Consider the following 27,018-nt stretch of genomic DNA (forward strand, 5'->3'; position numbering starts at 1 on the left):
AAGTCAGAAGGCTGAAATGGGTCTGCAGGGCTGTATTCCTTCTGGAGGCTGGAGGCAAATCCACTTCGCATCCTTTCCCAGCTTCTAGAGGCTGCCTATGTGTGGCTGCTTCCTTTATCTTCAAAGCCAACAGCAGCATTTTCTAACCTCTCTGAATCCAAGTCATGTTCACATCAACTTTCCTGCCTCCATCTTTTTTTTTTTTTAACGTTTATTTATTTTTGAGACAGAGAGAGACAAAGCATGAACGGGGGAGGGGCAGGGAGAGAGGAGACACAGAATCGGAAGCAGGCTCCAGGCTCTGAGCCAGTCAGAGCCCAATGCTGGGCTCGAACCCACGGACCGCGAGACCGTGACCTGAGCTGAAGTCAGACGCTTAACTGACTGAGCCACCCAGACACCCCCCTGCCTCCATCTTATAAGGACCTTTGTGATTTTGTGGGGTCCACCCTGATAATCCAGGATAATTATCCCATCTCAAGATCTTTACCTTAATTGCCTCTGCAAAGTCCCCTTTGCCATGGAAGATAACCCATTCCCAGCTTTCAAGAATGAGGACATGGACATCATTGGAACCAGAGTGTCCACAGAGCCCTCTGGGAAGGGATGGTTTACATTCTCTCTCCCCCTGCTGCTTAAAGCTCTCAGTGGGCCCGAAGGCTAGGACCAGGCAGCTAGCAAAGCCCACATACCCCCTTGCGTGGTAACTTTCCAGTTGCCATGAGCCTCTTCCTGGCTGCTTCGCCTGTCCTGGTTACCCCTGACAGGGCATGGCACCCATCCACACCCAACCACCTTCATGATTGGCCCCAACCTGTGTGAGTGGGTACTTCTGGAAAAGCGAATGCATTGTGGCCACTCTGGCCAGGTCCGGAGCTGGCCATCCTCCCCCCAGCCCCATGCTGTGCTTTTCCAAGGCCTCCTGGCTTCCTATCTGTTTCCTTTCCTCACCACCTACCTCCAAGCCTTGGCTCGCTCCTGCCAGCTCTTCTTCCTCAGTCCGTCTCCATCAACACCAAAACCTTCTCCCAGGTCTCCGCCATCTCTAACCTGGAGCACTGCACCAGCTTCCTCTCTGCTCTTCAGACTCATCCCTAAACCCTCTCCTCAGCTTATGTCTTCCAGGCTCCCCTCCCTGGTCTCACCCACCTGGATGCCTCCCCACTGCCATCCCTCTGCAGTGCTCACAGCCTGTGACGATTACCCCACCCCACTCTCCCCAGCAGACCAGGACCTCATGAAGGCAGGGAGCCATGCCTTATTCAGCTCAGCGTCCCAATATCTGCCTCCAGGGCCAAGCTGTGCTGAATGGTGGATGAAAGGCTTGCACCCTCAGGATGAGCTGCCTTCTGGTTTCTGCCAGTGTTACTCATGCATCGCACACACCCTGGGCCCACACTTCAGGGCCCACCAGGATCTCTTTCCCTTGCCCTGGAGACCAGCTGCTGGGTCCTGCACTCACATTGCTAGCTCGGCCTGCAAGCACTTTATGTGTGCACCCAGCTCTCCGAATTTTGAGTCTTTGTTCCTCCACAGGAAGATGAGAGCAAGTGTCAGGGGAGAAGCTCACCTTTTTGCTGCTTCTTATGTCTTGGGGATCACAATGCAGGCTCAGCGTACATGACCCGTTGAGGCCTCCATTGTGTCAGCCCTGCAGAGCTGGGGCTGCTGCTTCAGATGAGGAAACCACGTCAAAGAGGTTCCATGGACTACCCAGTAAGTGGTAGGCTAGACTCAGCTCCTGGACCCCCTCATTCCTTTCCCCCCACTGGCCAGCTGAGGGGCCCAAGCAAGGCCCCAGGAAACTACTTCCTGTGGAGATGACTGTGAACTTAGGCCAAAAGCCACAGGCACCGTGGCCAGTATCCCCTCTCTCCACTGGCCCACAGGGGCTCTGAGCCTGCTGGCCTGGAGCCTGCTCACATAACAATCGCCTCCAGATCTAGCTGCAGCCATGGCCCTGCTTCCTGTTTTCAGATCTTTCTCCTCCCTAGGTCTCTGGGAGCTGGGAAATCTGAAACCAGTGGCAGACAAAGTTTCTCTTTGCCATGGCCAAAAGGAAGCCATATTTCAATTGGTGAAAGCATTCCCAAGGAGGGTTGCAGGAAGTCCAAGTGTTTAAAGGCCTGCAAATGCCTGCAGGTGATTAATAATTCAGTGCAATGGATGCTTCAAGAGAAAGGCCACTTTCAATTAACCTTAAGAATCGGCCCGTCTGAGGAAGTGTCATCTCTTGTCACCTAGGAACAGAGAGAGAGACCAGAGCAGGATAAAGGCCACTCCGAGAAGCATGTGGAAGACTGTGTTTCTCACAGTTATGTAAATTCCACCCTGGTCAGCCCAGATCTCTCTCTGTGAGGTGTGGAAGCGTTCTCCCCACACCAGCATCATAGATTTTCTCTGGTTCCACTACATTGGCCTTACTTTCCTATTTTTGAGGAGATTGGGGGAAATAACTTTCCATATCGGGTCATAAGCTTCTGCCTTGTCCCCCACTCTACCATGCTTGTTTCAAATATGTCCTGTCCTGTGGACAACCACTCAGAGTCCTAGTATGGGGCCCAGAACCCCTGGCTCACTCCTGCGTCCTGGGAGTTTTCTCTGCTGCCCTGCGAGGTTCTCCCTCCTTGCTGCCCCTGCTTGGCAGCTTTTCTCTCTACTGGCAACAATAGCCTGCCTTTTCTTCTCAGGAACTACCCTCTCCCCTCTTTGCTCACATGGTAGCTGAGGGAAGACGGTCTCTTCCCTTTGCCCACATCACCGGCTCACCCTTGTTCCGGGGCCTTGCACATGACCCAGGCCAGGCCACCAAGTGTGCTTCGTTCCCTGGGGCAATGAGATGTTTCACTCTGGAATTTTTGTGGAATCAGCATTTGTGGATACTTCCTTCTTTGCAGGCCCCGTGGAGCTGGAGGAGCTCAGTCCGGGGTGGTTGGGAGCACTTGTGTGGAGGAGGGTGTGTGAGACCAGAGTCAGCACAGGAGCACAGAGTAGGGTGGGAGGTTTCATGATGCTGTCTGACCCCTGGTCCTGGAACCCTGGCGGCCGTCTCTCCCCAGATGGTTCAATAAATTAAATTAAAAAAAAATTTTTTTTTTCTTAAGCCCGTATGAGGTGATTTCTGCCACTTGCAATTAAGAGTCGTAATTAATTGTTAACGGAGGCAGGCCACGAATGGGTGGGCAAGGTCTGTGAGCCTCATTCCCATCTCAGTCAGGTGGAAAGTGAGACTCGGGGGTGATGAGTTGCCTGAGGCCACCAAGCCAGGAAGTGACTGGCCAGTCTTGACACCAGCTGCTCTGTCTCCTGACCACCAGCATTGCCCCTCAGACGATGCAGAAGGCGGGGATGGAGGCAAGGCTTGTCATTTCTGAATTGTCAACTCTGGCCCTGCCGCTGTCCCAAGGATTGTTGGCCTCTCGGGGGTGGGGTCTAATCAGTCAGGGCTGTTGTGGCCAATAGCAGTGAATTTATTCCTCAGCCCCCGGTGCCCACCCTACCTCCTCCAGCTTTGTTGCCAACACCAGAACCCACACTCTGTCAGGGCAGCAACACAGTGGGGCCCCGGGATGAATCTGAATGGTCTGGGCCATATTCACAGTGCTCTCGGCCCCCTTTGCTGGGTTCTGACTCGATGAGCCATCTTTGCAGCTACGGGTGGCCCCGTGGCAGTGTTCTAGCCAATGAGACACGTGAGGACATCTTTCAGGGGGCTGTTGGGAAATACTTTAAATTTTTTTTTTATTTTGATGTGTCAAGGTGTTAAGTTGATGTTTTGGCGAAGATACGTAGAAGTTTGCTATCAACTCCAAAGAGGGGTGATAGAGATGCAGATTTTCAAAGGTGGCTGAGAACCAGCCGCCCAGCTGTCCCACTGGGGGAAAGACAAGCTGAGTGAGTGGAGGGGAGAGACAGGACTTTGGCAAAGGTTGGAGCTGAGAAGGGGACCCCCAGCATGGGGGACGGGGTGGGTAGACATATCCCCCTCAAGCCCAGAGAATGCGTACCTGAACAGGACCACTCTGAGAGCTTGGTTTGCGTCCCCAGAAATTTGGGATTCCTCTGAAGCTTCCTCTCCCACTGCAGTGATGGGTTCGGGGAGACACAGGCACTGGGACTGACCAGGGCCAATGAGTGGCAACATCAGTGTTCCTACAGTGTTGGGCCAGAGGCTCTTCCCGAGGGCCTTGAGTCTTGCCAGGGAGTCTGTCTGAAAGAAAAGAGCCTGACCGGCGGCTGATGCACACAGGCATTTGTGGCTTTTGGCTTGAGGTGGTGCAGGCAGAGTGACAGGTGCGTTGCTGCTGTATTGGGAGGCAGGTGCCTTCCCTCTGATGGGGGGGGGGGTGGGTCAAAGACTTGTTGACCTTAGGGGTCAGATCAGCCACTCATGGTGGGAGTGTGGGCCTGGGGAATTGCCATCAGCCTGATCCAGGTACTTGTCAGGATGGGGAATGTGTGGCATGTTCCCCATGACTAGAGGTGAGCCATGTGATCGAAAGAGCCACTGTGCCATTGTCTCAGACCCTGCCCCAAGCCTGCCCGGAGCTGATGGGACCACAGCAGAGGGGAGGAGGAGGTGAGCTTTCTAGGGGCTGAAGAGGGAGCAGGTGGCTTCAGATTCATATGCTGGGATCAGGGACTACAGCTGGAGCTGGGGGTGGGGACGGCGGGGTGGGGAGTGTCAGTGGCAGGGGACGGTCTGTAAGAGACTTTTGAAAGTGCCCATGATGGCAGTAAGCCTCTTTGAGATCCAGAAAGCATAAAGCCATCTTATGGGACCATCAAGAAAGAACTTTCCATATTTCTTCCCTTTCCTCTCTCCACGTGCTCTGACCTCAGGAGTCCGTGTAGGCAAGGTGCAGGAGGAGAGAAGGTGCTGACCATGCCGCTGTGTCAGAGACCAGGGGCTTGTCTGAAGCTGGCCTTTGCTGTGGGAGGGAGGAAGACTTAACTCTAACCAAGTTGTCAGGTATGATGACTACCCGGGCTGGGCCTTCTGAGGACTGGGCCCAGACTGTTGAGGGACAGAATGAAGGGGGGAGGGGTAACCTCTGTTGGATGTTGCTCCGTTCCAGGTGTGACCTCCGTGTGGAGTTTAGGGCTCTCCTCTATCCTCCCCCTCCCCTCCTCCCTTCTCGCAGAGAGATCACATGACCATGGACAAGGCCATTTTATTTGGCTTCAGTGCTTGCAGTTGGGCTTTCGCTATGACAAGGAAATCAATTAAAAGTGCTGAGCCTGGGGGGAAGGCTGTTCCTTGGCGACCTTGTGTGGCAGATTAAATTTTTGGTCCCAGGGTGCCTGGGTGGCTCAGTCAGTTAAGCGTCCTCCTGATTTTGGCTCAGGTCCTGATCTCACGGTTCATGAGATTGAGCCCTATGTGGGGCTCCTCGCTGACAGCTTGGAGCGTGCTTGGGATTCTGTCTCTCCCTCTCTCTCTCTGCCCCTCCCCCAATCTCTCTTTCTCAAAATAAATAAACTTAAAAAAAAGTAAATTGTTGGTTGCAGGCCCTCTCTTCCTGGTTACTGGTGTTGCACTTCCCCATCCCTGCAACATGGTGGGGAAGCATACTTCCCTACCACTTGACTTTGAGCTTAGCCATGGGACGAGCTTGGGCTGATAGAATGTTAGCAGAGATGATGCAAGGCTGGAAATGCCTTGTCCTCTTGAGCTTCTGGCACTGTGGTAAGGAGAGCATGCCCCAGGTAGCTGCTGGCTGCAGGCCAGTGAAAGATCTGTGGGGCGGCTCCAAACCCAAGTGGGAGCCTGGAATCAATGGGCCCACCCTACACCAGCTGACCCCAGCCAACCCCGCAGACATGGGCGGGAGATACAAACGCTCGTGGATGATTGCCATAGAGATTCTGTAAGCGGCAAAAGTTGACTGAAATACACTTTTTTTGTTTACTAGCATGAAACCAGAGTGATGAGCTGAGCAGGGCTCACTTCTGGAGGGCTATACTCTATCTCCTCTTCCACAGTTCTTGAAGTTGGGGCCCTGGGGTGGATGGGCTTGCCACTTCTCCTTACTGGCTGACTTTGGTCTTCTCTGGATCAGCTTTCATTGTCGAGGGAGTGATAAAGTGCTGAGGCCTGGGTGGTGGTAGTGGGCTTAGGGGAGAGAGAGAAGAGGGCTTGGGGAGGACATCTGGGGTTGTTGTAGCACAGCATCCTTTGTCCTTCTGGTAGAATGGTACCCCAGTGTGTTCTGGGAGAGCACCTTTCTCCTGTCAGTGCCAATGGCTCAGGTGTGGTTGACTCATCCCTCTGCCTTGATTCCTCTGAAGCTCCTTCTCCTGCTGTAGTAATGGGTCCAGGGAGACACAGACACAGGGACTGACCAGGGGCAGTTTTCCTGACAATGCTGGGCCAGAAGCCTCCCAGAGGGCCTTGCATGGGCCTTGCACCAGGGAACCTTGCATGAGAAAAGAGCCTGACTCCATATGAATGAAAGTAGCCGTAGGTGATACTGGAAAAGAAGTCTGGGCCCAAATCATGGAAAGCTTTGTATGACACAGAAATTATTTTGAACTTAATTCTGTAGATAGAAGTAAGCCTAATAAGATTTTCTTGAGATCAATGTAATATTTATTACGTACTTTCTGTGAGCCAAGGCAGATAGGACTAACAAATAAATATAAAAGCAGTTACCACTGCAAATGATAATAGCCTCAAAATTAATACCACAAAATTAGTTGTGGTACTAAGGGATGCTGTCTTAAATTTCTGTACCAATATGGCAGGCAAGTCTTTCATAGATCTGAACACAACCGAACAGAATACCATGACTTATTACAGTGGTTGGCAAGCTTTTACATGTAAGGAGTCAGATAATGTATATTTTAAGCTTTGAGAGCCACACGTTATCTTAGTTGCCACTCTTATTATTCTAGTGCAAGACAACCATAGTCGATATGTAAATGAATAGGTGTGGTTTGTGTCAATAAAATTTTATTAACCAAAAAACAAACAAACAAACAAAAAGCCTAATTAAGAACAGAATCAGCATCAGCTAAGGGCAGTTGGTGCCCAGGGAAGAAAGGGAATTACTGGGTCTTAGTAACAGATGAATCAGGCTGTGTCTGAAGCCAGAGCATGACCAGACTTTTCCCCTAGGTGAGTCAACAAATTCACATTTGTACTTAAGCAGGTTTGAGTAGATATCTACCATTCATAATCAAAAGTCTCAAATGATACAAGAGTGCCACTTGCTTTGAGTTCTCTGTTGCCCAGATTTGTAACTCAGTGCTTACCTTGGACTTATTTTTTGGATATATACCTCTCTTAGAGGTGTGTATGTGTGTGTTTACAGTTGGACATGGTAGAAAAAATAATTTATATAACTAGATATTGAGCCCCTGACAAAAATACCATCCCTTTAAAATAATCTACATCAAGTACTTTACTTACATTATTTTATTCATTCATTCTTCACAACCACCCTCTATAGTAGACATTTTTTTCTCAGTTAAGAATTCTTTTGGCTACAGCTTACATAAAACCTGACCTAATGTGACTTAAACAATAAGGAGATTTATTATCATACTTAACTCTAAGATGCTTTTGATTGTAAAATGTACCACTATTGTATCACTTTCCTTGCATTAGAAAAAATGATGTCAAACTATGAAGCAATTCTTGGGGCGCATGGGTGGCTCAGTTAGTTAAGCTTCTGACTTCGGGTCAAATCATGATCTCACGGTTCGTGGGCTTGAGTCCTGCGTCGGGCTCTGTGCTGACAGCTCAGAGCCTGGAGCCTGCTTCGGATTCTGTGTCTCCCTCTCTCTCTGCCCCTCCCCTGCTCTCACTCTATCTCTCTCTCTCTCAAAAATAAACATTAAAAAAAGAAACTATGAAGCAATACTTTACTATCAAATCAGCTGTAAGATGTGACTTGATTTCAGAGGTGTTAAATGTAAAAGAGAATGTGGGTCTTAGGACTGGCGAAATGTAGTATTAACAAGAAATTTGTAGTTAGATGGCTTCACATTTGGTTGGGCAGCTGAAGGTTATCATCCAAGACCCAGGCTCCTTGTGTCTTTCTGCTCTGCCATCTCAACATGTACACCTTAAAGTTGCAAGATAGTTACCACAGTACCAAACTTGGTGTCCTCTGGCACCAAGTTCAAAGGCAGAAAAGAAGGAAAGGAACATTGGGTGGGAATGGTGCTGCTTTCCTCACTCACTTCTCTCCTTTCATAAGAAAGCTCCCGGCACGATGACTCTTGTACATCATTGGCTAGACCCACACATAGCCAAGCTGGTTTCAAGGGGGTCAAGAAAGTGGACATCTGATCTTTTCAGTCTTACAGTGGGAGGTAAGTAAGGGAAATGCCTATGTCACAGGATTTTTATTCCCATTTTACAGATGAGGAAAGTAAGGCTCAAAGAGCCTAGTTATATGTCCTTAGTTATCCATTCAAGGCCACATAACTGGAAATTGGCTGGCCCTAGAATTGAAGCCTTCACGGACTGATCCAAAGCCCATGTTCTTTCCACTGCACCGTGAACCATCTGAATGTTAAAGACTGAACACACAGTCTTTAACTGAACAAAACTGAAATTTTGAGAAATTTCAAACACAGAAAGGGTAAAGAGTAAAGAATGCAGATCCCATACAACCCTGCTATCAGTGGATCAAAGAGATATGGGTTTATTGTTCTTATGTAACAAGCAACCCACAGACTAGTAGCCCAGGACAAGGCAGCTGCTCAGAGATTTTATCAAGATTCCAGGCTCCCCCATCCCCTTCCTTCACCTTCCTTATCATGTGGCTTCCGTCCTTATATTCACAGCATGGCCGCCGCATCTCAGAGGCATCATGGCATCTTTCTTTCCCAGTGGTTCCCTTTTACATCTCATTGGTCAGAACAAGGTCACATGGCTATCTCTAGTTACAAGGGAGTCTGGAAAGGTACAGTTAGCTGGGCACACTGTCACCCTGGACAAAACTGTGACTCTTTTAGGAAGGAGGAAGAGAGAGAAACTGGGTAGTGGTTATCATTAGTGCAGTGTATATCTGACTTTCTTCTTTTCATGCAGGTGGTACGAAGTCCCCCTTGGGCTTAGACATGGATGTGTGATTAACTTTGGCCAATGAAATACGAGCAGAAGTGACATGTATCACTCTCTAATGGAAGCTTTAAGAGTTGGTGCTCGATTCAACCTAATCTCAGACTATGTGATAGGGTGGGCTGACTTCTTAACTCCAGAGTTCAACTTGATCTGGAACTGGTCAGTCAGAGAGCCTCACATTTCTTAGGCTACAGTGATGGGTTAAGAGCTGGGTGGTGACTCACATTAGTTTACTGTAACTCAAACCTAGAATTTTGGGGGAACTGTAGGGAGGGATAACAACAATAATAGCAATACAATAACTTGGCATCGTTCTCAACTCTTTAAATTCTTTTCCATAGACTTATAGGTGTGAGGATAAAATCCAGGAGCTACTGAGAGCCAAATATTTATGGGAAGTCTGGCTAAAAGAGATGGTGAGGTGCCAGGTTCTGATGACATCCCTTACACCTAGATCCAGCCAAACTCACTGCCTTGGACTCTTGACTTACAAGAGCCCAAGCAATGTTTTTTGGCTGGTTCAGCCGATTTGAGTTGGGTTCCTGCTTCTCAAAGTCAAAAGAGTACTGGCTAACACAATATTTCTGTGTAGACATGCAAGACACATCAGTAGTGGTACCTGCCATGCCCATAGCCCTAGCAGGGAGGACAACCAGTAGGTGGACGTGTTTTAGACCATGTGACCTTTGGGCGGGAGGAGGCCCCTGACCTAGGTGCTGAATCCATCAGCTGGCCAGGACTTGTGTGTTCCTTTGGCATGAAAGATGACCTATGTCTATCAGCTGTCTCTTCTTTGAACTGGGAGTTGGGGGAGATGGCAGGAGTGAGGCAGCTAGCAGGATGAGTGAGAAGGATGCATTAAGAGATGCCACCAGGAGGAGCTGGGGCCTTGGCGATTCAAGGTATTCAAGCAACAGAAATTCTGCATCAGTAGAGGGCACTAGTTGGCAGAGAGCACGGAGCAGAGGAAAGTCAGGAGGAAGATGGTGCTCCCAGGCTCCAGGAAGAAAGCAATGCAACAATGGATATTTCTGGATCTGTCTTGCTAGTTCCTAAAGACTTCCCAATTAAAGTTCAGATGTATTCTTATAACGGATCCGTGTTTTCCCAAGCAAACTTCAGGTGGTCTCTGACTTCCCTTATAAGACTGAACTCACGTAGCTGCCTTCCATGTTGCCTCCATAATACTCCAAGGCTTGGCTGAAGACTATCACTGAAGCTACTTCTGGTAGAAAAGGATGGAAATTTAACCCAAACTAGTTTAAATAAAAAGGATAATTATTGGCTTCCTTAGTTGAGAAGTCAGGGAACGAGACCAGTCTTAGCCTAAACTGCATTCAAAGCTCAGATGATATACCTGGGACATTGCTTTTCTTCACATCTTTACCTTGTCAGGTGGTGCCTTCAGTCCCCACATCTCCTTAGGGAAAAGAGTGAGTTTCTTGGGACTCCCAGAGAAATTCTTTATGGCACATCATTGGCTCTAAGTGGGACACATGCTTATCCTGAACGATCTCTGGAGCCAGAGTAATGTGATACAGTGATTGGCTTGGGCCTAGTCATATGCTCCTCTTCTGAGACGCACCCAAAGCACATGGGCGTAAAGAAGAGGGTGAGTAATTTTTAGAATATAGGTTGAACTGCTGGAAGAGACACTTCACATAAGGTTGGCTTAAACAAGACAGAAGTTTCTTTCTCTCTCACCTGTCTGCAGGTAAGCAGCCTGGGAGCCCAGGTTTCTTCCTATCTTGTTTATTCAGTACTCGCAAGTATGGTGTATTTGTGTGGTTTGAGATATTGCACGATCTCTACCACCCAGCCAGTGGAAACAGAAAAGAGAAAAGAGGAGGGCACCCCCCCCCCCACTTCTGGTTAAAGACATCACCTCTCCCCACTTCAGGTCTACTGGTCAGTTACTTGGCCAAATATAGCTTTTCCCCCTGGATTTCCTGTTGCCAGGTAAAAGGCAGGGATTCTTTAAACAAATGAGGGGATTGTGACTACTAGGGGCAGTTAGCAGTCTATATAGCAATCTGTTCCTTTAGCCATCCAAATATCAGTGTCCCCCATTCTTCAAAGTTTGGAATGCCCTCTCCCGAGTGCATCCAGGGCAGGCACACAACTCTTAGACTAGCATCTGGGCATGGACCACACAGTGCCAGGTATGGGTATGGTTCATCATAGTGCAGTGTCCTGTAAACTCATATACAAACTGTCCCATCATACCCAATATACAACAGGTAAGAATAGGGTAACACAGTAGGAACCCCCGTCCAGATGAAGGAAAAATGGGAACCCACTGAAGCCACTCGTTGGCTGCTGGGCAGAAATTGGGCAGGGAGTAGAGCAAATTCCTTGAATGACAGCCCTTTCTCTATGACTGTCCCTCTGGGCCCTGGTGGTCCCCTCTTTGTCTACTGCCGTCTGTGGCCAAATCCAAAGCTGGCATTGAAGATGTACACCTCTTGGGGCTATACGGTTATGCAGCCCACTTCCTCCTGGTATGGGTTTGGTGGCAAGAGGTTGGTGGCTGGTTTGTTTTTTTTTTAATAGTTTTTATTTTAATTCCACTTAGTTAACATACAGTGTTATATTTCGGTGTACAATATAGTAATTCAACAGTTCCATACATTACCCTGTGGAGGTTGGTTGTTTTATGGAGTCAACAATGAAGGCATTGTACTGGCCAGGCTCATGCTTTCTTTGGTAATACACGTCCCTCAAAATCTTAGTTGGCTTTCTGCCTGTTTGCTCCCAGCTGTTCTCATGGGCACACATTTAAGATTTAAGCCTAAAAGCTCTGGTCTTTCATTTAGCAGACACCTGACCACCTCCCTCTGAACTTGCATCAGCAAAGACGTTCAGCTTAGATTGGAAGGCAACATCCTTGGTCTGGTCTTTGCCGTGGAGCTGGCTGTCATTGTCAGGCTGAGAACTCTTAACTCAATGTGCTTGACAAAGACTTGTGTCCATAGTCTTGTCTCCTGCTAATGCTACTTCAAAAACATCTTCTATACCTGCTTCAGTTTGGGGTATAGAAGCAGTTGAAGTTTCCAACTGCAGAAAACTTTGCGACTTAGGTTTTGGTCATAGAAAGAGAGCTCCTCCTAGCCCCCCTGCATTCCCTCCCATCTCTGCCAGCATGCTGGCTAGCTCTGGTCAACTTCTTCTGGCTCACGTAGGGCTTTGCTGAGAGTGGCAAGATGCAGGCAGCAGACACAAGTACTGTAAAATATTCCACCGTGTTCTTACAGCTACAGACGACTTTCCAGGGTACGCAGGGAATCAGTTTATCAGCTGCTTCAGCATGTTACAGCAAGGGTTTCCAGCTTTCCAGCCTACAACATCTATGTGTTGAGAACACATTTGAAGTTTTGTTACCTCGTGTACCTCTCTTCCAGGCACAAAATTCTGTCTCAATTAGTATATAGGCTTTCCTTCGGTAAGAGAACCTCACTCCAAACGGCAGCTTAAAATAGACTACAGGCTAATTTCTCTTTCATGCAAAGCTCGGTCATAAATGGTCCCGGGCTGATAGACAACTGTATAGTGTTGAGATTTAGGCCCTTCTATCCTGTTGTAGTGATGTCTCTGGGGCCTTGCCCTCATCTGAATGGTCCAAACTGGCCTAACCCCAGTTGACTTGACTCCTGAGAACAGAAGTCCTGGCCACCTAGACTGTATCCTCCTGCCACCAGCATCCAGAATACTGTGGCCTTTGACTCTCTTTTTTTCTCTCTTGCAACTGTAAGTCAGAATTAAAACTTGGTTTTCCTTGATGGTTCTTTCTGGGGGATATTATTGCTGGTCACAAATCTTGCATGGGACTCAATATTGCCTAGCAATATTGACTTCATGCCAACCAGGGGAGAGAGAAAGAACGAAGCACATTCTTGCTGAGGGGCACATCCCTGAAACTTCATGCATCACTTCTGCTAACATCTCACTGGACAGAGCCCAGTCAGTCACACAGCATGCCTTGCTGCACGGTGTCTGACGAATGTGCTCTCCGCTCTGGGCGGGCATGTTCCTGTCTAGGGCAGTTCTATGCCTACAGAAGGGGAGAATAAGTACTGGGGGACAACTGGCAGTCTCTGTAGTGGGTGATCCCTTAAATGAAGTGGGGTTGCGGACTGTGGGGAGCTAAAAAGTAACAGATGTCTACCACAGGGCCTCTTCTCTGTGTGCCCCAGCCCCATCTGTCTCCTTTTACCACTCTGATCTAATTGTCTGTGTGTCTATCAGGGCTGTCCCTGAATGCCCCATCACACAGTCTCTGAGGTCAAGGCACCATTGATACAGCCTGCCTTCCCAGCTCATCATGTAGGACTGGCACTTACTAGGGACTCAGTAAAATGTTTGTGGATGAAACTGAGGTGGTAATTAATAGGTAATAGGTAATAGGTATATCTTGGTAAACTAGTTCCTCCCTCCCTCCCTTCCTTCCCCCCCTCCTTCTTCCCTCCCTCCCTTTCTTTCAGCATCTATTATATGACAGGTCCTGGGAAGTCAGTGTCTTTTGTCAGACAAAAAGACACAGTCTTTTCACTCACGGATCTTATGGGTACAGGAGTCTCTCATACTCTAGGGATTTTCTTGTCTGAAAAACAGACACTGTTGAATTTAGTCAATGCTCTCCCTTCCTTAGGCATTGATGACACACTGACACATTTGGGCTCCCAGTGCCTCCTTTTCTGAGACTCCCAGAGACCCTGCTGCCTGTGGTCATCTGCGCTTTGGGACAGCTCAGTGTCACTTTCCCTGTAGTCTGGCGACAGCATCTTGCCGGCCCACCACTCTCTGTGACCCTTGAGGGGCTGCCAGTTATAGGACAGTGCCCCCACTGTCCTGGGAAGAGTGCATGACACAGGCTGGCCAATCAAAAAGCTCTTTCCCTCTGGCCCGGGATTGTCAGGCAGGGTCAGTAAGATTCGGTTTGTGGATCCAGAGATGTGAGGACGTAGATTTGGGGCTGCTGGCTTTCTTGTTTCACAAGAGGAGAAAGTCTATGTAGGAATGAATCTAAGCCAGAGTGGGGTGCCTGGGTAGCTCAGCTGGGTGAATGTCTGACTGATTTCAGCTCGGGTCAAAATCTCACGGTTTGTGGTTTCGAACCTTGCGTTGGGCTCTGTGCTGGCAGTACAGAGCCTGCTTGGGATTCTCTCTCTCTGCTCCTACCTCGCTCGTGCTGTCTTTCTCTCTCTCTAAATAAATAAATAAACTTAAAAAATTTTTAAAAAAGGAATGAATCTAATCCAGAGGGAATCAGGGGGAAGGAGCAGGTGATGGAGGGCCCTGCCCACATCATTTGAGTCTTTGACTTCAGCAATTGCCTGAAGCTGTATTCAAAAAATTATCTTATTTGCCTAAACTATACAGGATTAGCCCTCTTATCCAGCATTCAGGTCTAATAAATGATTGGTTCATAGGCAAGTCAGTCAACTTCAAGACACCTGGGAAGCAATCGGATTCAAGAATTTTCTAGATTGTTATGGTTTTCCTCCTGTTCTGTTTCAAGTTGCCCTTCCCACACTCGACTGACAGCAGTTTTTGTGACTCACTTTCCAAAGCGTTTAACCTAGTTTTCATAGGAACAGAACTTTCTTCTTCTATGCATAGTCCATCCATTCATGTGCTATTTAATTGAATTAGATTTAATTATTTATGTAATTGCATAATGACAGCATGTACAGTTAGAGTAAGTAACTTGGATATGAACTCAGCTGACTCTTGGTAAGCCAACGTCTCCACCACTGATGGCAGAAGGGCCAGCCGGCTCAGCTGTATCCTTCTGGCCACCAGCTTCCAAAATGCTGTGGTCTCCGACTCCCTTTCTCACCCTTACAACTGTGAGTCCTGATTAGAATTTGTTTTTCTTTGACGATTCTTTCTGAGGGATGTTAGTGCTGGTCACGAATCTTGCTTGGGCCCCAGTACTGCCTGGCAATCTTCTACTGCTTTCTTTGGCCCACAGAGGCTCGTCCCCCCTCTGCAATCTCTATTTCATACCTCCTCTGCTCTTCTCACCCCTTCCGATCTTTCCATCTTCCCCTTTCTGTCTCAGAACAAGAGCTTGCCTGTTCTTTCACAGAGAAGATGGAAACCATCAAACTTAGATTTCCAAGCCTAGTAACCTACCTAGGTACTACCCCTGTCATTTCTGCTTGCTTTCCGGTTACATAGAGACCTTATACCAGCAGCGGCTCCCACTCTTTCCACCTCTTCATCTCCTCCCTCTTTATGGCTCCTTTACCATCACCACCCTGCCCCCACTCCACTGTCAAGCGTGCTCAGTTTGTTACAACGTGCAGTGGGTCTGTCTGGCGACCTGGACTCCATTGCTCTCTCTGGGGGAAAATATCCTGGTAGGCTGTAGGTACTCCTAGAGATACACTCAGACAGGTATTCCTCTATCGTCCAAGGACAGAAGGCATATGGCCATGGCTTGCCCAAAAGAGCTCCTGCTTCCCTGAGACTTTGAATCTTGAGCTGACAGGCAAAGGACAAACAACCAGAATCCTTCCTTTGTGGCGATGACAGGGCAAGACTGTGGCGTGGCTCCTGTTGTTGAGGTCTGGAGTCACTTGGCTCCCATCCTAAAGGACCAAGGCTAGCTCTCCACATTAGATTCCATTCTGAGCTCCCTGCAGTCTTCCAACCCCTTCCCTTTGTGCCCAACTTAGCCTGAGTTGTTCTGTGTTGCTTGGAATCAAGGAATCCTATTCCATGGTGCAGTGTATTAAAAAGCAAACCAGAAAAAAAAACCCATAACCAAGTCCCCCAAATCTCTCTCATGACCCCGTATCCCTTCCCAAGTAATACCTTTCTTTTCTTCTCCCTTTTATGGCTCTGCTGAAAAGAGTTTTCCCCTCTGACTCCTCCCTCAGTGCACTCCTTGGGTTCTGCCTCCAGCACCTTGCTGAAGCTGCTTGTTCTAAGTGCCCCATGTCACAGCAGCGTCCCAGTTTCCCTCTTTCCTTTCTGGCCACTGCTTCTCAGTTCTTTGCTACCTGGTTACTCATAGCTGGCTCCTAGGTGCTCTTTGCTACACTCTTCCTGAAGACCTTACCCAGTCCTGTGACTTCAGGGACCCCTGTGCCCATGATGCCCAGACCTTCTGGGAGACTCCAGTTCCTCATGTGCAACTCGCCTTTCCAACTGGTGTCGCCCATACCCCCACAGAACTCCTGAGTACGCCATATTTGCTTCTCTTCTGCCAGATTCCAAGTCTCAGGAAATGGCACTTGGCCCATGGGGTCCTAAACCAGAGCCTCCCCTCTCTACTAAAGCAGTCAACAAACCCCACTCCTGTCCTACACCATGCAGTCCTGGCTTTTTATCTCCTGAACCTGACACAGGAGGAGCTTGATAAATATTGACGACAGCAAGAGCATTCTGCAGAATACTTTCACAAACCCTGTCTCTCCCACAACCCTGGGAGGAGGTACAATTACTGTCACTGTGCAGATGAGGAAACCGATGCCCAGAAAGGTGAACAGTTTTGCCTGGGTGTGGGATCGCAGAGCAAGTGAATATGTGGGGGCGGTTAGGATTGCAATTCATGGCTGACTCTCCCTGGGCAGCCACTGCAGCCAGAGAAGCTTCTTGGCCAAGCCACAATTGGAAGAAGAGGACCAGCTGGACAAGATGCCAAGGCCAGGGTGATTCTCAGAGACCCCGGTGGCAGGTCCAGCCAGGTTGCATCTGCAGATGGACACCCAACTCCGAGCCACCTCCCTGAAACATCCGTCTTGAGGTTCTCAGATGGCTCTCATATAACCAGGGAGCAGGAAGTCCCAGGGACTGGCACCAATTCTCAGTGTAACCCCAGGCAGCTCATCCCTTCTTGGAGCTCAGCTTATTTCCCTAAATGGGGAATATGAGTAAGATTCCTGAGATATGAAAGGAGGTGCCCTAATTGCTAGGCGGGAGCAGGAGCGGGTTGGTGACCTCACCAAACAAATCTCCCATTTGCCTCCTTTGGGCAAGATCCCTCTGCCCATCTGTGTGTGGTGGGAGGACAGGGCCTGGGGCCTCCATTTGGACATTCCTGTTACCCCTCAGTGCTTACTGCCCCCTCCATAGCTCTGTGCGAGACTCTGGGTCAATGCTCTAAGACCCCACTGGAAAGGGGCGCTTAGGGCAGTCTGAGTCTTTCTGAGCAGAATGTCACCGACTCCACCAGTGAGTGAGCCCTGACTGGAAGCTGTAACTGACTGTGGTGAGAGGGGCAGAGGAGGTAGGGCCAAGGCTTCCAGCCAGGCCCTAAGCAGCAGGATTCCAGGTCAGAGAGGAGGAGCCTGGGGAGGCACGGATGCCTGTGTTAAAAGCCAGGTGGAAAAGTGTGAGGGTATGACCTGTGGGCCCAAAGGCTGTGTGTGACAGGGTGATATCGTTGTCTCCTTTGGTCCATGAGATAATCTGATGAGGGGCAGTTCAGAACTACAGACAGGGATACTGAGGCTGGGAGGGGTCCCGCATGCAGGGAATATACCCGGGGTGGCGTGGGGTGGGGGTGGCTGGGTGTGAGGTACCAGCCACACCTGTTGCATAGAGCTGCACACCCCTGTTTTGGACTAGGTGCCAGGCTAGGGGCTGGGGGAAGGGTAGTGAATGGTGCACCTTCCTGCCTCGGCTTTCTACTCTCCACCTCAATCCAGGAGCTGAGGGGCTTTCTGCTGACCCTCTCCTGATGCTCTGGCCTCAGAGCAGGGCTGGGAGAGGCTGGAAAGGTTAGGCTGGGGTCCGGGGTCTTCCCAAACTGGAGGGGGGGCAGAGAGACATTGGCTTCTGGGGGCACTGGACCAAAGGGATGCAGACCCCCTCAGCAAGAGGTTGGGCAAGCAAATCAGGGGTTCCTGGAGTTGGATACAACATTGGGACCCAATTCTCAGAGACGGGGGCCCTGAGACAGGTCACACTCTTCTTACTGTGTGGCTCTGGGGGTGCGTGGCAGGAACCGCTCAAGAGCTGAAGGTGTCATGGGCAGGCCTGTGTGGGGGGCTACCTGTTGTGAGTCTGTGAACCCCAAGCTCTGCCAGATACTGGGGGACATAGAGGGAACGGAGGCAAAACCAGGTGTTCCCAGGGGCTGGACGCTTTCTGGAGCGGGGCAGAGAGGTTGGGAGGGACGGTGGGAGGGCATACTGCCAGCTAGAGGAAGCGGCAAGATGGGGTGTGGGCTTGGGTGGGGTTGACTCACCTTCTCACTCACGGTCATTGCACATGCCAGCTGTTGGGGTCCATGGCGGCCGGGCTGGCGACTGAATGCCTGGAGTGAGGTTGGGTTGGGGGGCAAAGGTGGGGATGGGGACACGGGCGGGGAGAAAAGGGTGGGAAAATACAGGCTTTGGGGACGGGGCCAGGGACGCAATTCTAGAAATGGAGTCTGCCAGGCTGGGCTTCTGGGAGCTGGGCAGTGGGCTCTGGGGACAAGGCTGGCTGCGTGGAGGGGCCGTGCAGGCGGAGCTCAAAAGACCGGGGTCAGTCTTGGAGTCCGCGAATGTGGATCTGGGAGGATGGGACTGTGGAGTTCAGTCTTGGAGAACGGGGTGCGTAGCGGCGGGACGATGGGGAACGCGGCTTGGTATCCGAGGGTGGGTGGCCCTGGAGCAATGGGGGCTCGAAGGTGGGGTCGGAGGCCGGAAACTTATGAAGGGCGGGGCCAGGATGACGAAGGACACGGGGCGGGGCCGTGAGGAAGGGGGTCGACGGAGGACCCGTGGACTTCGGTGAGGGGTGTGGTGAAGGTAAACAGGGATCGAGGGGGCGAGGCAATGAGGAAGTGTACTTGGGGGCTGGGTCGGAGGCTGGAGGGCTGTGGGGAGCCAAGCCTTTAAGACCCGGGCGGTGGGGGCAGGTCGGGAAGATGGGTATCTTGGGGGTTTGTTGGGCAGCCCGGTAAAACAAGGGATCGTGGTGGGGGCGGGGCCGCAGAGACGGGACAGTGGGGACATGTCCTGAGCACGAGAAGGAGGACCGGGGGCTCGTGGACAGAGGGGTGGGGCTCCGGCGCAGTGGGCCAGGGGCAGTGCGGGGAGTGGAGGGGCCGTGGGGGCGGGGTGGATCGTGTCCGGGGGCGTGGCCGCGGGCAGGGGGCGGGGCCGGGACGCCTACGCGGGCGTTGAAGCGCGGGGGCGGGCCCAGGTGAGCAGGGCCACCGCCCCCCCCTCCGCCCCTCCTCCCGGGTCCCCTAGCCGCCCCCGGGCGCCACCCCGACGCTGGTTCCTCGGGCCAGGCGGGCGGCGGCGGGTGGCGTCTTCGTCCCGGGCCGGGTCCGGCTCCGGCTCCATCTTGGGCCGCTGCGCCGGGCACCTGTGGCGGCCGCAGGAGCAGCGCTTCCGCCGGCCTGCGCGGCTCCGGGCGGGCGAGTGGGTGAGAGGCCGGCTGTGTGCGTGCCCGCGGTGGGGGGTAGGGGAGGGTGGTGGGATGGGCGGCGCCTTCCTTTCCTGCGCCCCAGAACCCCACTCCTCACCTCGTCGTGCGCTCAGACCCCCCGCATCCCAGGCCCCGCCTAGTGCTCAGCGCCCCCCATGGCCGCGTCCCTCCTCTCATCTCTCCTCTCATTGCCTATCCCATCCCCTCTTCCACGTCTCGTCTGCCCATCCTCCCATTTCCAGCCCTCTGCCTAGGACCCCGTCGTCTTCTGCCTCTGCCTCCACCCCCGCTGCTGTCGCCGTCCCCTCCCATTCCTCTTCCCTTTTCCACCCCCACCCCTCTCTCCACCCTTCCCTGCTGCCCCCAGCCCCAGACCTCCCTTCCCTCTCCTTCCTTCTGCCCTCCATCCCTACCCCATTGCCCCACAGCCTCATCTTCCCTCAGTCATTGCCTTAGCTCCTGGGAAGATCTGTAGCCTTGTTTGGGGGATTGTGTTGAGGACCTTCTCCCAGAGTCGGGTGGGCTTGGTGTGGAGGGGCGGGGAAGGGAACCCTGTCCTGGGAGAGAGTGTATGGTGTGGTGTGTTCAGGCCTTTGACCCCACAGCCAGAGGCGGCCTGCACGGTTGGCGTGCAGCCGTGGAGATGCTGTTTCCTGCCGGCTCCCACAGTAAACGGGCCTGTGCGTCGGCCTCTGATGTGGCCACGGGTGGGGCTCCGGCCCATGCTGGTGCATGGGTGCACGGGTGCCTGGGAGCATGCAGGTAGGGAGACACTAGCTTCCCGGGGCTGCCTTTGTTTTGGGGCACCTGGGCCTGGAGGCTTACCTTCTCCACCCCAGACACCACTTGGGAAGTGTGAGCAAATCCTCCTCAGGGGAGAAATCTCTGGGGCTGGTGGGGGCCTTGGCCTCTCTCTAGTGAGCAGAGAGGGGTCCTTTGGGCCTTTGCCTCACAGTTATCCCAGAACCCTTTACTGGCACAACTTGTGACCTGGGCATTTTGTACTTAAGGCCCCTTTGTCTTCTCTGTGGTGAGCAGATTTTGTCCCCTTCAAACAGTCCTACTTGGTAGCTCAGGAATGCTTCTTGCTGCATTGCCCAACTTTGGCCTTGAGAGGTCCCGTCAGGCCCCCTTTTGCCGCTGGGATGGACCAGACCACCTGCTGGAGGTTGTCATGCCCCAATATCCAATGAGGATTTTGTGTGGTGCCCTACCTGGTCCCTGAGGGTTAAAGTCCATATTTTAACATTGGAGCCGTTTCCCCTCCTGACCACCTGGATTTGCTTTTCCGGTTTTGGTTTTGCTGGAAGCAGAAGTCATCATCCAAATGCCTGTCGCTTAACAAGAGATGTATATGGATGCCACAGTGTGGTCTGAGACAAGGCCTGCTTGCAGTGGCTTTGGTGGTCCCCCTGGGCACACCCCAAAAGGCCTGGGTGATATGGTGGGAGCTAGAATCTCTGACCAAGTCAACCTAACAGTTTCTTTGGTTGGGCCAGTTTGAAAGTTTCTGCAGAACTGGGAGGTTTTACTCAAAATAACATTGGTTGATTGCTGCATGTGAAACTGGCTGTTCTTCCATTTACTGACCAGCAGAACTGAGGCACCAGGAGAGTCCTGTATTGGCCACAAGGCACGGTCACATTGCAACTTTGGCATCAAATGGGGCAGGAGAGAGAACAATAAGGTGTCAAAGAACACCAGGGGTCTTGGCTACCTCCACGTACCTGTCATTTATCTGGTGCTAAAACATCTTCCTAGGGTCTCTTTGGGGTGAACCCAGAGCCTTTTAGATGATTTGTAAGGCAGGTGGGCATGCCACTCAAGCCAGTTGGAAGGCAGACTCCACACTTGTGTGTTTCCACATGTGTGTGTCTGCGTGCATGCATGTGTAAGCATGTGCATGTGTATCCTCCCAGAGTAAGGCTTGGGAAGCTTCGTATGGTGATGGAGACCTGGGGACACGGGTGGTGACTGGGTTCTAGGATGAGACGAAGACAGGAAGGGTTGGGAAGCAAGACTGGGCTAACCTGTTGGGTGTCTCAGTGGCTTCCTAAAAAGGCCTTTCTGTCCACCAGTACTAGTCCCTGTGATACCTTGAGCACAGGCCACTCCTGATGGGAGGAGGAAAGAGAAGGTTATTATTAGCAATTGCTGTTCCATCATATTAGGATTCACAGCAACCTTGCAGTGGAGACTTACTTCCGTTCTGTAGACTGGGGAACTGAGGCTCAGGGAGGGAGGTGTGCACCTGCGGGTGCTTTCACAGGAAGGGGAAGAGTCAGCGTTAGAAGCAGACCCCTGTCCCTCCTGCTTACCCACAACTCCCAAGGTCATTTGGTCAGCTCCCCTCACTCCCTGGAGGCCCCTGTTCTTAGTGATAGGGGGTGTGGGAAACCTCCTTTCCCTGGGATGACTTGAGTGGCGTTCCTCAGAGTACTTCCCTTCTTCAGAGCTGGGAAGACCAGATGGTAGGAGAAATATCTTGTTGGGGTTCAGCTGTGGGCTCTCTGAAATTTCTGAGCTGCTCTGGGCCTCAGATTTGTCACCTGCCACTTGTGGAGGTGAGGTGAGGAAGGGAAGCCACAGATACCCACCCAACTGGGGTCTCTGTGATCACTGCTCTCTCTGGGTCATGGCTAGTCCTGGTCACTGGACAGCCATCTGGTGAGGCAGGGACAGTGGGACCCTTGTCACTGGTGGCTTCTCACTAGCCCCTGGGGGGGTCTGAGGGCACCCCCAGCCTCATCCCACCTGTTTCCTCAGGGCAGGGGCAGGGCCTGGCCTGGCTCTTTATGGCCCTGCTCCCTAGGAGGGTTTGGGGTAGGTGGGGTTCAGCCAGCGGCTGTGTAGGCTGTCCAGATAGGGCTTTCTTGGTGTTCTTGGACCTGTAGCTGGGTGCTTGTCGCCTGCCCGGAGCTGCTGGTGACCACAGCTTTCCCAGCTGGCAGGTATATCCCCTGCTCTCCTGACTCCAGGTGGGTGGAGGTCCAGCCTTTGTTCCCACTCATTCATTCATGGACTGAGTGGGGACTCAGCCAGTCCCACTGGCATGTCATGGAAGCCACTGCAAGTGCCAGATGCTGTGTTGGGTGCTGGGGCTTCAGCTGAGTCAGGGCAACAGACAAGTAAAAAGATGGCCACAGTGGAGATCTGCACAGTGCTCAGAGTGGGCACAGAGAACCTCAGGCACTCCTGGGTTTGCTTCCTGACTTAGCACTCACTGTGCCTATGGGCAAGTCAGTAAACCTCTCTAAGCTTTGGCCTCTTCATCTGTAGAATGGGGTTGATGTATCTCATGAGCCTGCTCTGACACTTAAATGAGACAGTGTGTCAAAGGATGTGGCACATGCCTGGCACAAGGTGAGTAGGTACTGGGAGCTGTTATTATCATCACTGTGATGGTTAATGGCTTTGTTGCCCTTTATACATCCATCTTAGAGCTCCTTGAGAATAGGGACTGGGTTCTAGTCCCCTCTTGGCTACTCATCCTTTTCTTGGCTGTTCCAGGGACCAGTCTGGCTTCAGCCCCAAGGAGCAGCAGGGATGGGACACTCCTGTCCAGGCAGGAGCTGTGTCTAGAGCTGCACGGTCCAGTATGGTAGTCATTAGGCACATGTGGCCATTTCCATTTAAATTGCTTCCATTTAAGTAAAATTAGAAAGCCAGTTTCTCAGTCACACTAGCCGTCTGTCAGGTGCTCAGTAGCCACATGTGGCCAGTGCTGATCTAATCGGACAGTGCAGATCTTTCCATCGGCCCAGAAGCTGTGCTGAACTGGACTCCACAGCAGGCCTCAAGCTCTCAGGGGACTGCAGCTCCAGAAGCATCCTCACTGTTGGCTTGAATAGCCAGCAGCTGTCTCCTGAGTGCTGGGGCAGAAGAAGTTTGTCATTATACAGAAACGGAGTTTCCAAGAGCCCTTTCCAAATTCCCTTTCAGGTGGCCTTGCTCCCCTGGTTAAGGTGGCTGGTTTCCTGGCGGTTCTTATCAGCCCCAGGGGTGGGAGGGCAGGACCGGGATTGCCCAAACTGCGGCTGTTGCTTCTTCCCCCACCCTGTTTCTGCAGCTGGTCCTGCCTGGCAGGGAGTCTCTGGGAGATATTCCTCATTCACAGCTTTGGCCAGGGCCAGGCTGGCCCACATGCCCTGACCCCACTTCCTCCCCCTCGGGCCCTGCCCAGCCTTCAGCCCGCTGCTCCCCTCATGTGCCTCCTGCCTTCTGCTCATCCTGTTCCTCCTCTCCTGACACCTCTCCTTCCTCTCCCTCCAGGCCCGACCTCCAGAAGGCCTCTCCTGATCCGTCACACAAAGTGAGCTCTCCTGGAAATGCCCTTTCTCAGACCCCGTTTTTGGTGCTCAGCACTTTCCTCTGTGGGTTTACTCTTGTATTCTCTTGTTCTCTCGGCCAGGCACATGGCAGACATTCTCTGAGGGCCAGCTGTGTGTCAGGGCAGCGCTAGGTGCTGGACAGATAGAGGGGGACAGGGCGCAGGCCTGCTTTGACAGCTTTGGATTGGTGGGGTGGCCAGGTTATTGCATCCAGGCGAGACAGTGCTCAACCAGAGATGGAGCCAGCCCAGCCTGGGAGAGCTTCTCTGGGAGGAGGTGCTGATGTTGAAGGGCCAGAGTCAGTGAGCAGGTCCAGAGGGGTCTGTGTGGCTGGGAAGAGACAGGAAAGGCAGGGAGGGAGGGAGGCAAGGTGGGTGCAAGCACACTTGGCAAGAGGGCATTTAAACTTGATGGAGGGCATTTCTGATTGGTGATATTAGACCACATTCTTGGAGGCACAGGATCTTAGTTCCATGTCCCCTAACTCCAAGGCCGGGCATGCAGTGTGTGCTCTGAAGATGGCTGTGGAATGAGTGAGCATTTGCCAAGTGTCCTGTGTGTAAAGGGCTGGTGCGTGGGGTCTCTCCCTACCCTGGAGCCAGACAAGGGAGTCAGAAAACCCCTTCCCCTTCACAGCTTCCAAGACTGAGTCCCAGAGACATGATCGCCCAACCAGGCTAGGCCTGAGAGGGTGGGGAGGGGGCCAGGGGAGAACCCAGGGCGTGTCCTCTATGTGCCCTCTATTCATTGTTCATTTATCTCACAAACCTCTTTTGAACGACAACTCTGTACCCAGGAGGCCCCAGTCCAAACCAAGATGGATACGGACAGTTCTGGGAGGAACCCAGCTAGTATTTGCCAGTCAAGCTTTACTGGTTATTAAAATACTGCGATACTCCTGTGCTGGTTGACTAAGAGTTATTGTCCCAAAGCGCCCGCCCCCAGTGTCCTGGCAGCCTTGGCCTCTCCCCTGGATTCTCCTCCCTCCACATAATCCAGGACCCTACCCTAGGGCTGGTTCTAATCACTTGGTACCGGTTATTAGATATTTGCAGGGTCATATTGTGTATGATGTGTGATGATCTTGATTTGGAGTGTCTGGTGTCCTATCACTGTTTGGCTCCTGGCTCTGAGCCATCATCCAGGCTAGCGCTGAAGCTGTGCCCCGCTGTGTGCCTTGTACCGTGTGAGCCGAGAGCAGAGTCCATTCAACTCCCTTCCCTCCCTCTCTCTCCTGCAGGCATCATGAGCACCAGCCATGCTGACCAGGGTGCCCGGCCACCCCGGAGTCCCTGCCCACAGCCCCTGTCCCGGAGCTCTTCCAGCCTGTTGGAAGGCCAGGGGCAGAGACCAGAGCTCCGCAAGAGCGCCAGCAGCACTGTATGGCAGGCCCAGCCAGGCGAGGCCAGCGCCAGTCCGCAGGTCCTGGAGGAAGAGGAGCACCACACTGAGAGCACGGAGCAGACGCAGGCCTCCAGCCCCCGGCCCCGGCCCCGTGCTGTGGGCCACTGGCGGAGCAGCACTGTGGGCAATGTGTCTACCGTGGGTGGTGGTGACCTGGGTCGCCTGAGGGCCCCCGGTGCCGCTTCCATGCAAAGGAGCCACTCGGACCTGGTGCGCAGCACCCAGACCCGGGGCCACAGTGGTGCCCATAAAGCCAGCCTCAGCTGCTCGGCCCTTGGCAGCTCACCGGTCCACAGGGCTCAGCTGCAGCCCAGTAGTACTTCTGGCCAGGGAGGCCGGGCCCCTGCAGGCCTAGAGAGGGACCTGGCTCCAGAGGAAGGGACTTCGAACTCAGCCTGGACCCTGGGAGACAGTCAGGTGTGGGTGGCGCCACTAGACCTGGGAGGGACAACCACCCACAGCAGCAGCCCCCAGGCTGGGCCCAAAGCCACCGGGCAGCCAGCCACAACCTCCTGCCATGCCCTGTCCCCAGCAACTCTCCTCTGCAATATGAGAGAGGTGGGGACCGGTGGCTGCTGTCATGCCCTGCCAGCCCCGGGGATCCTGGCCTTTCCCAAACTAGTGGCATCGGTAAGTGAGTCTGGGCTGCAGGCTCAGCATGGGGTGAGGTTCCAGTGCAGGTTGCCTGGGGGGCTCCCTGGGCATTCCCACTGCTGTGCCCACCCTTGGGGTCCCACCGGGTTAGTCACGGAGCCTGGTACCAGGACCAAGGATGTATGGACCATGACCTCAGCCAGTGACTTGGCCCCTGTGTTGGCATCCTCTCTGTCAGCCCAAGATGCTGGTGTACAGGCAGCCCCCATGGCGGTTTGCAAGGCTGTGGCCACCAGCCCACCCCTGGAAGCCCCTGTGGCCCTGCACACATTCCCGGAGGTAACTCTGGGGTCCGGCCTGGAGGAGGCACCATCCCCTGTGCGGGATGTGCGATGGGATGCTGAGGGCATGACCTGGGAGGTGTATGGAGCTGCAGTGGACCCTGAGGTACTTGGCGTGGCCATCCAGAAGCATCTGGAGATGCAGTTTGAGCAGCTGCAGCGGGCACCCACCAGCGAGGACAGCCTGTCTGCGGAGGGCCGGAGGGGACCTCTGCGTGCTGTCATGCAGTCCTTGAGGCGCCCCAGCTGCTGCGGCTGCTCCAGTGCAGCTCCCGAGTGAGGAGCTGTGGCCCTCAGAGCTATCCTGGGCTCGTGGACTCAGCCCCAGGCCAGGGACAGTGCCCTGGGCTCCTTGGACCTCCTGGCAGCCGTGGATATGTCTCTGCTGTTGGCTGACCGCAGGGCACAGGACTGCAGCCTGGGGACTTCCTGCTCCTTGCAGCTGGGCTGGTTTTTAAGGGCTTCATTCCTGAGAGCCACATCCCTGCACATCCAGGCTCTGAACTTTGGGACAGACTTTCAGCACTGTGCATAAGGGAGATCCTGATTTTTCTGTAAAAATTCTCGACGTTCTGTTTAGTGTCTCCTCAGAACTCTGCCATGATTTCCCCTGGGACTCTTGGTGGCTGTATTTTTTTTTTTTTTTTTTTTTTTTTTTTTTTAAATTTTTTTTTTTTTTTTCAACGTTTTTTATTTATTTTTGGGACAGAGAGAGACAGAGCATGAACGGGGGAGGGGCAGAGAGAGAGGGAGACACAGAATCGGAAACAGGCTCCAGGCTCCGAGCCATCAGCCCAGAGCCTGATGCGGGGCTCGAACTCACGGACCGCGAGATCGTGACCTGGCTGAAGTCGGACGCTTAACCGACTGCGCCACCCAGGCGCCCCTGGCT

General features: G+C 52.5%; 1 protein-coding gene across 2 annotated transcripts; it reads left to right on the forward strand.

Moving 5' to 3' along the window:
* Window positions 1-10,690: 10,690 nt before the first annotated feature.
* On the forward strand, window positions 10,691-26,742 carry GPRIN2 (G protein regulated inducer of neurite outgrowth 2). 2 transcript variants are annotated; one of them, XM_058696931.1, is made up of 2 exons: window positions 10,691-10,793; window positions 25,028-26,742. In XM_058696931.1, exon 2 carries the CDS (start codon window positions 25,033-25,035, stop codon window positions 26,404-26,406), a length of 1,374 nt encoding a protein of 457 aa, XP_058552914.1. In that variant the 5' UTR covers window positions 10,691-10,793; window positions 25,028-25,032; the 3' UTR covers window positions 26,407-26,742. The 2 variants fall into 2 exon arrangements, with proteins under 2 accessions (XP_058552914.1, XP_058552913.1); XM_058696930.1 differs by lacking the exon at window positions 10,691-10,793 and adding an exon at window positions 19,276-19,453.
* Window positions 26,743-27,018: the final 276 nt, after the last annotated feature.

Source organism: Neofelis nebulosa, chromosome 13, assembly GCF_028018385.1.
Source record: "Neofelis nebulosa isolate mNeoNeb1 chromosome 13, mNeoNeb1.pri, whole genome shotgun sequence".
NCBI classification, from domain to species: Eukaryota; Metazoa; Chordata; class Mammalia; order Carnivora; family Felidae; genus Neofelis; species Neofelis nebulosa.

Excerpts from the sequence above, each read along its gene's own strand:
- GPRIN2 (XM_058696931.1), top strand. The coding sequence starts at position 25,033 with ATGAGCACCAGCCATGCTGACCAGGGTGCCCGGCCACCCCGGAGTCCC.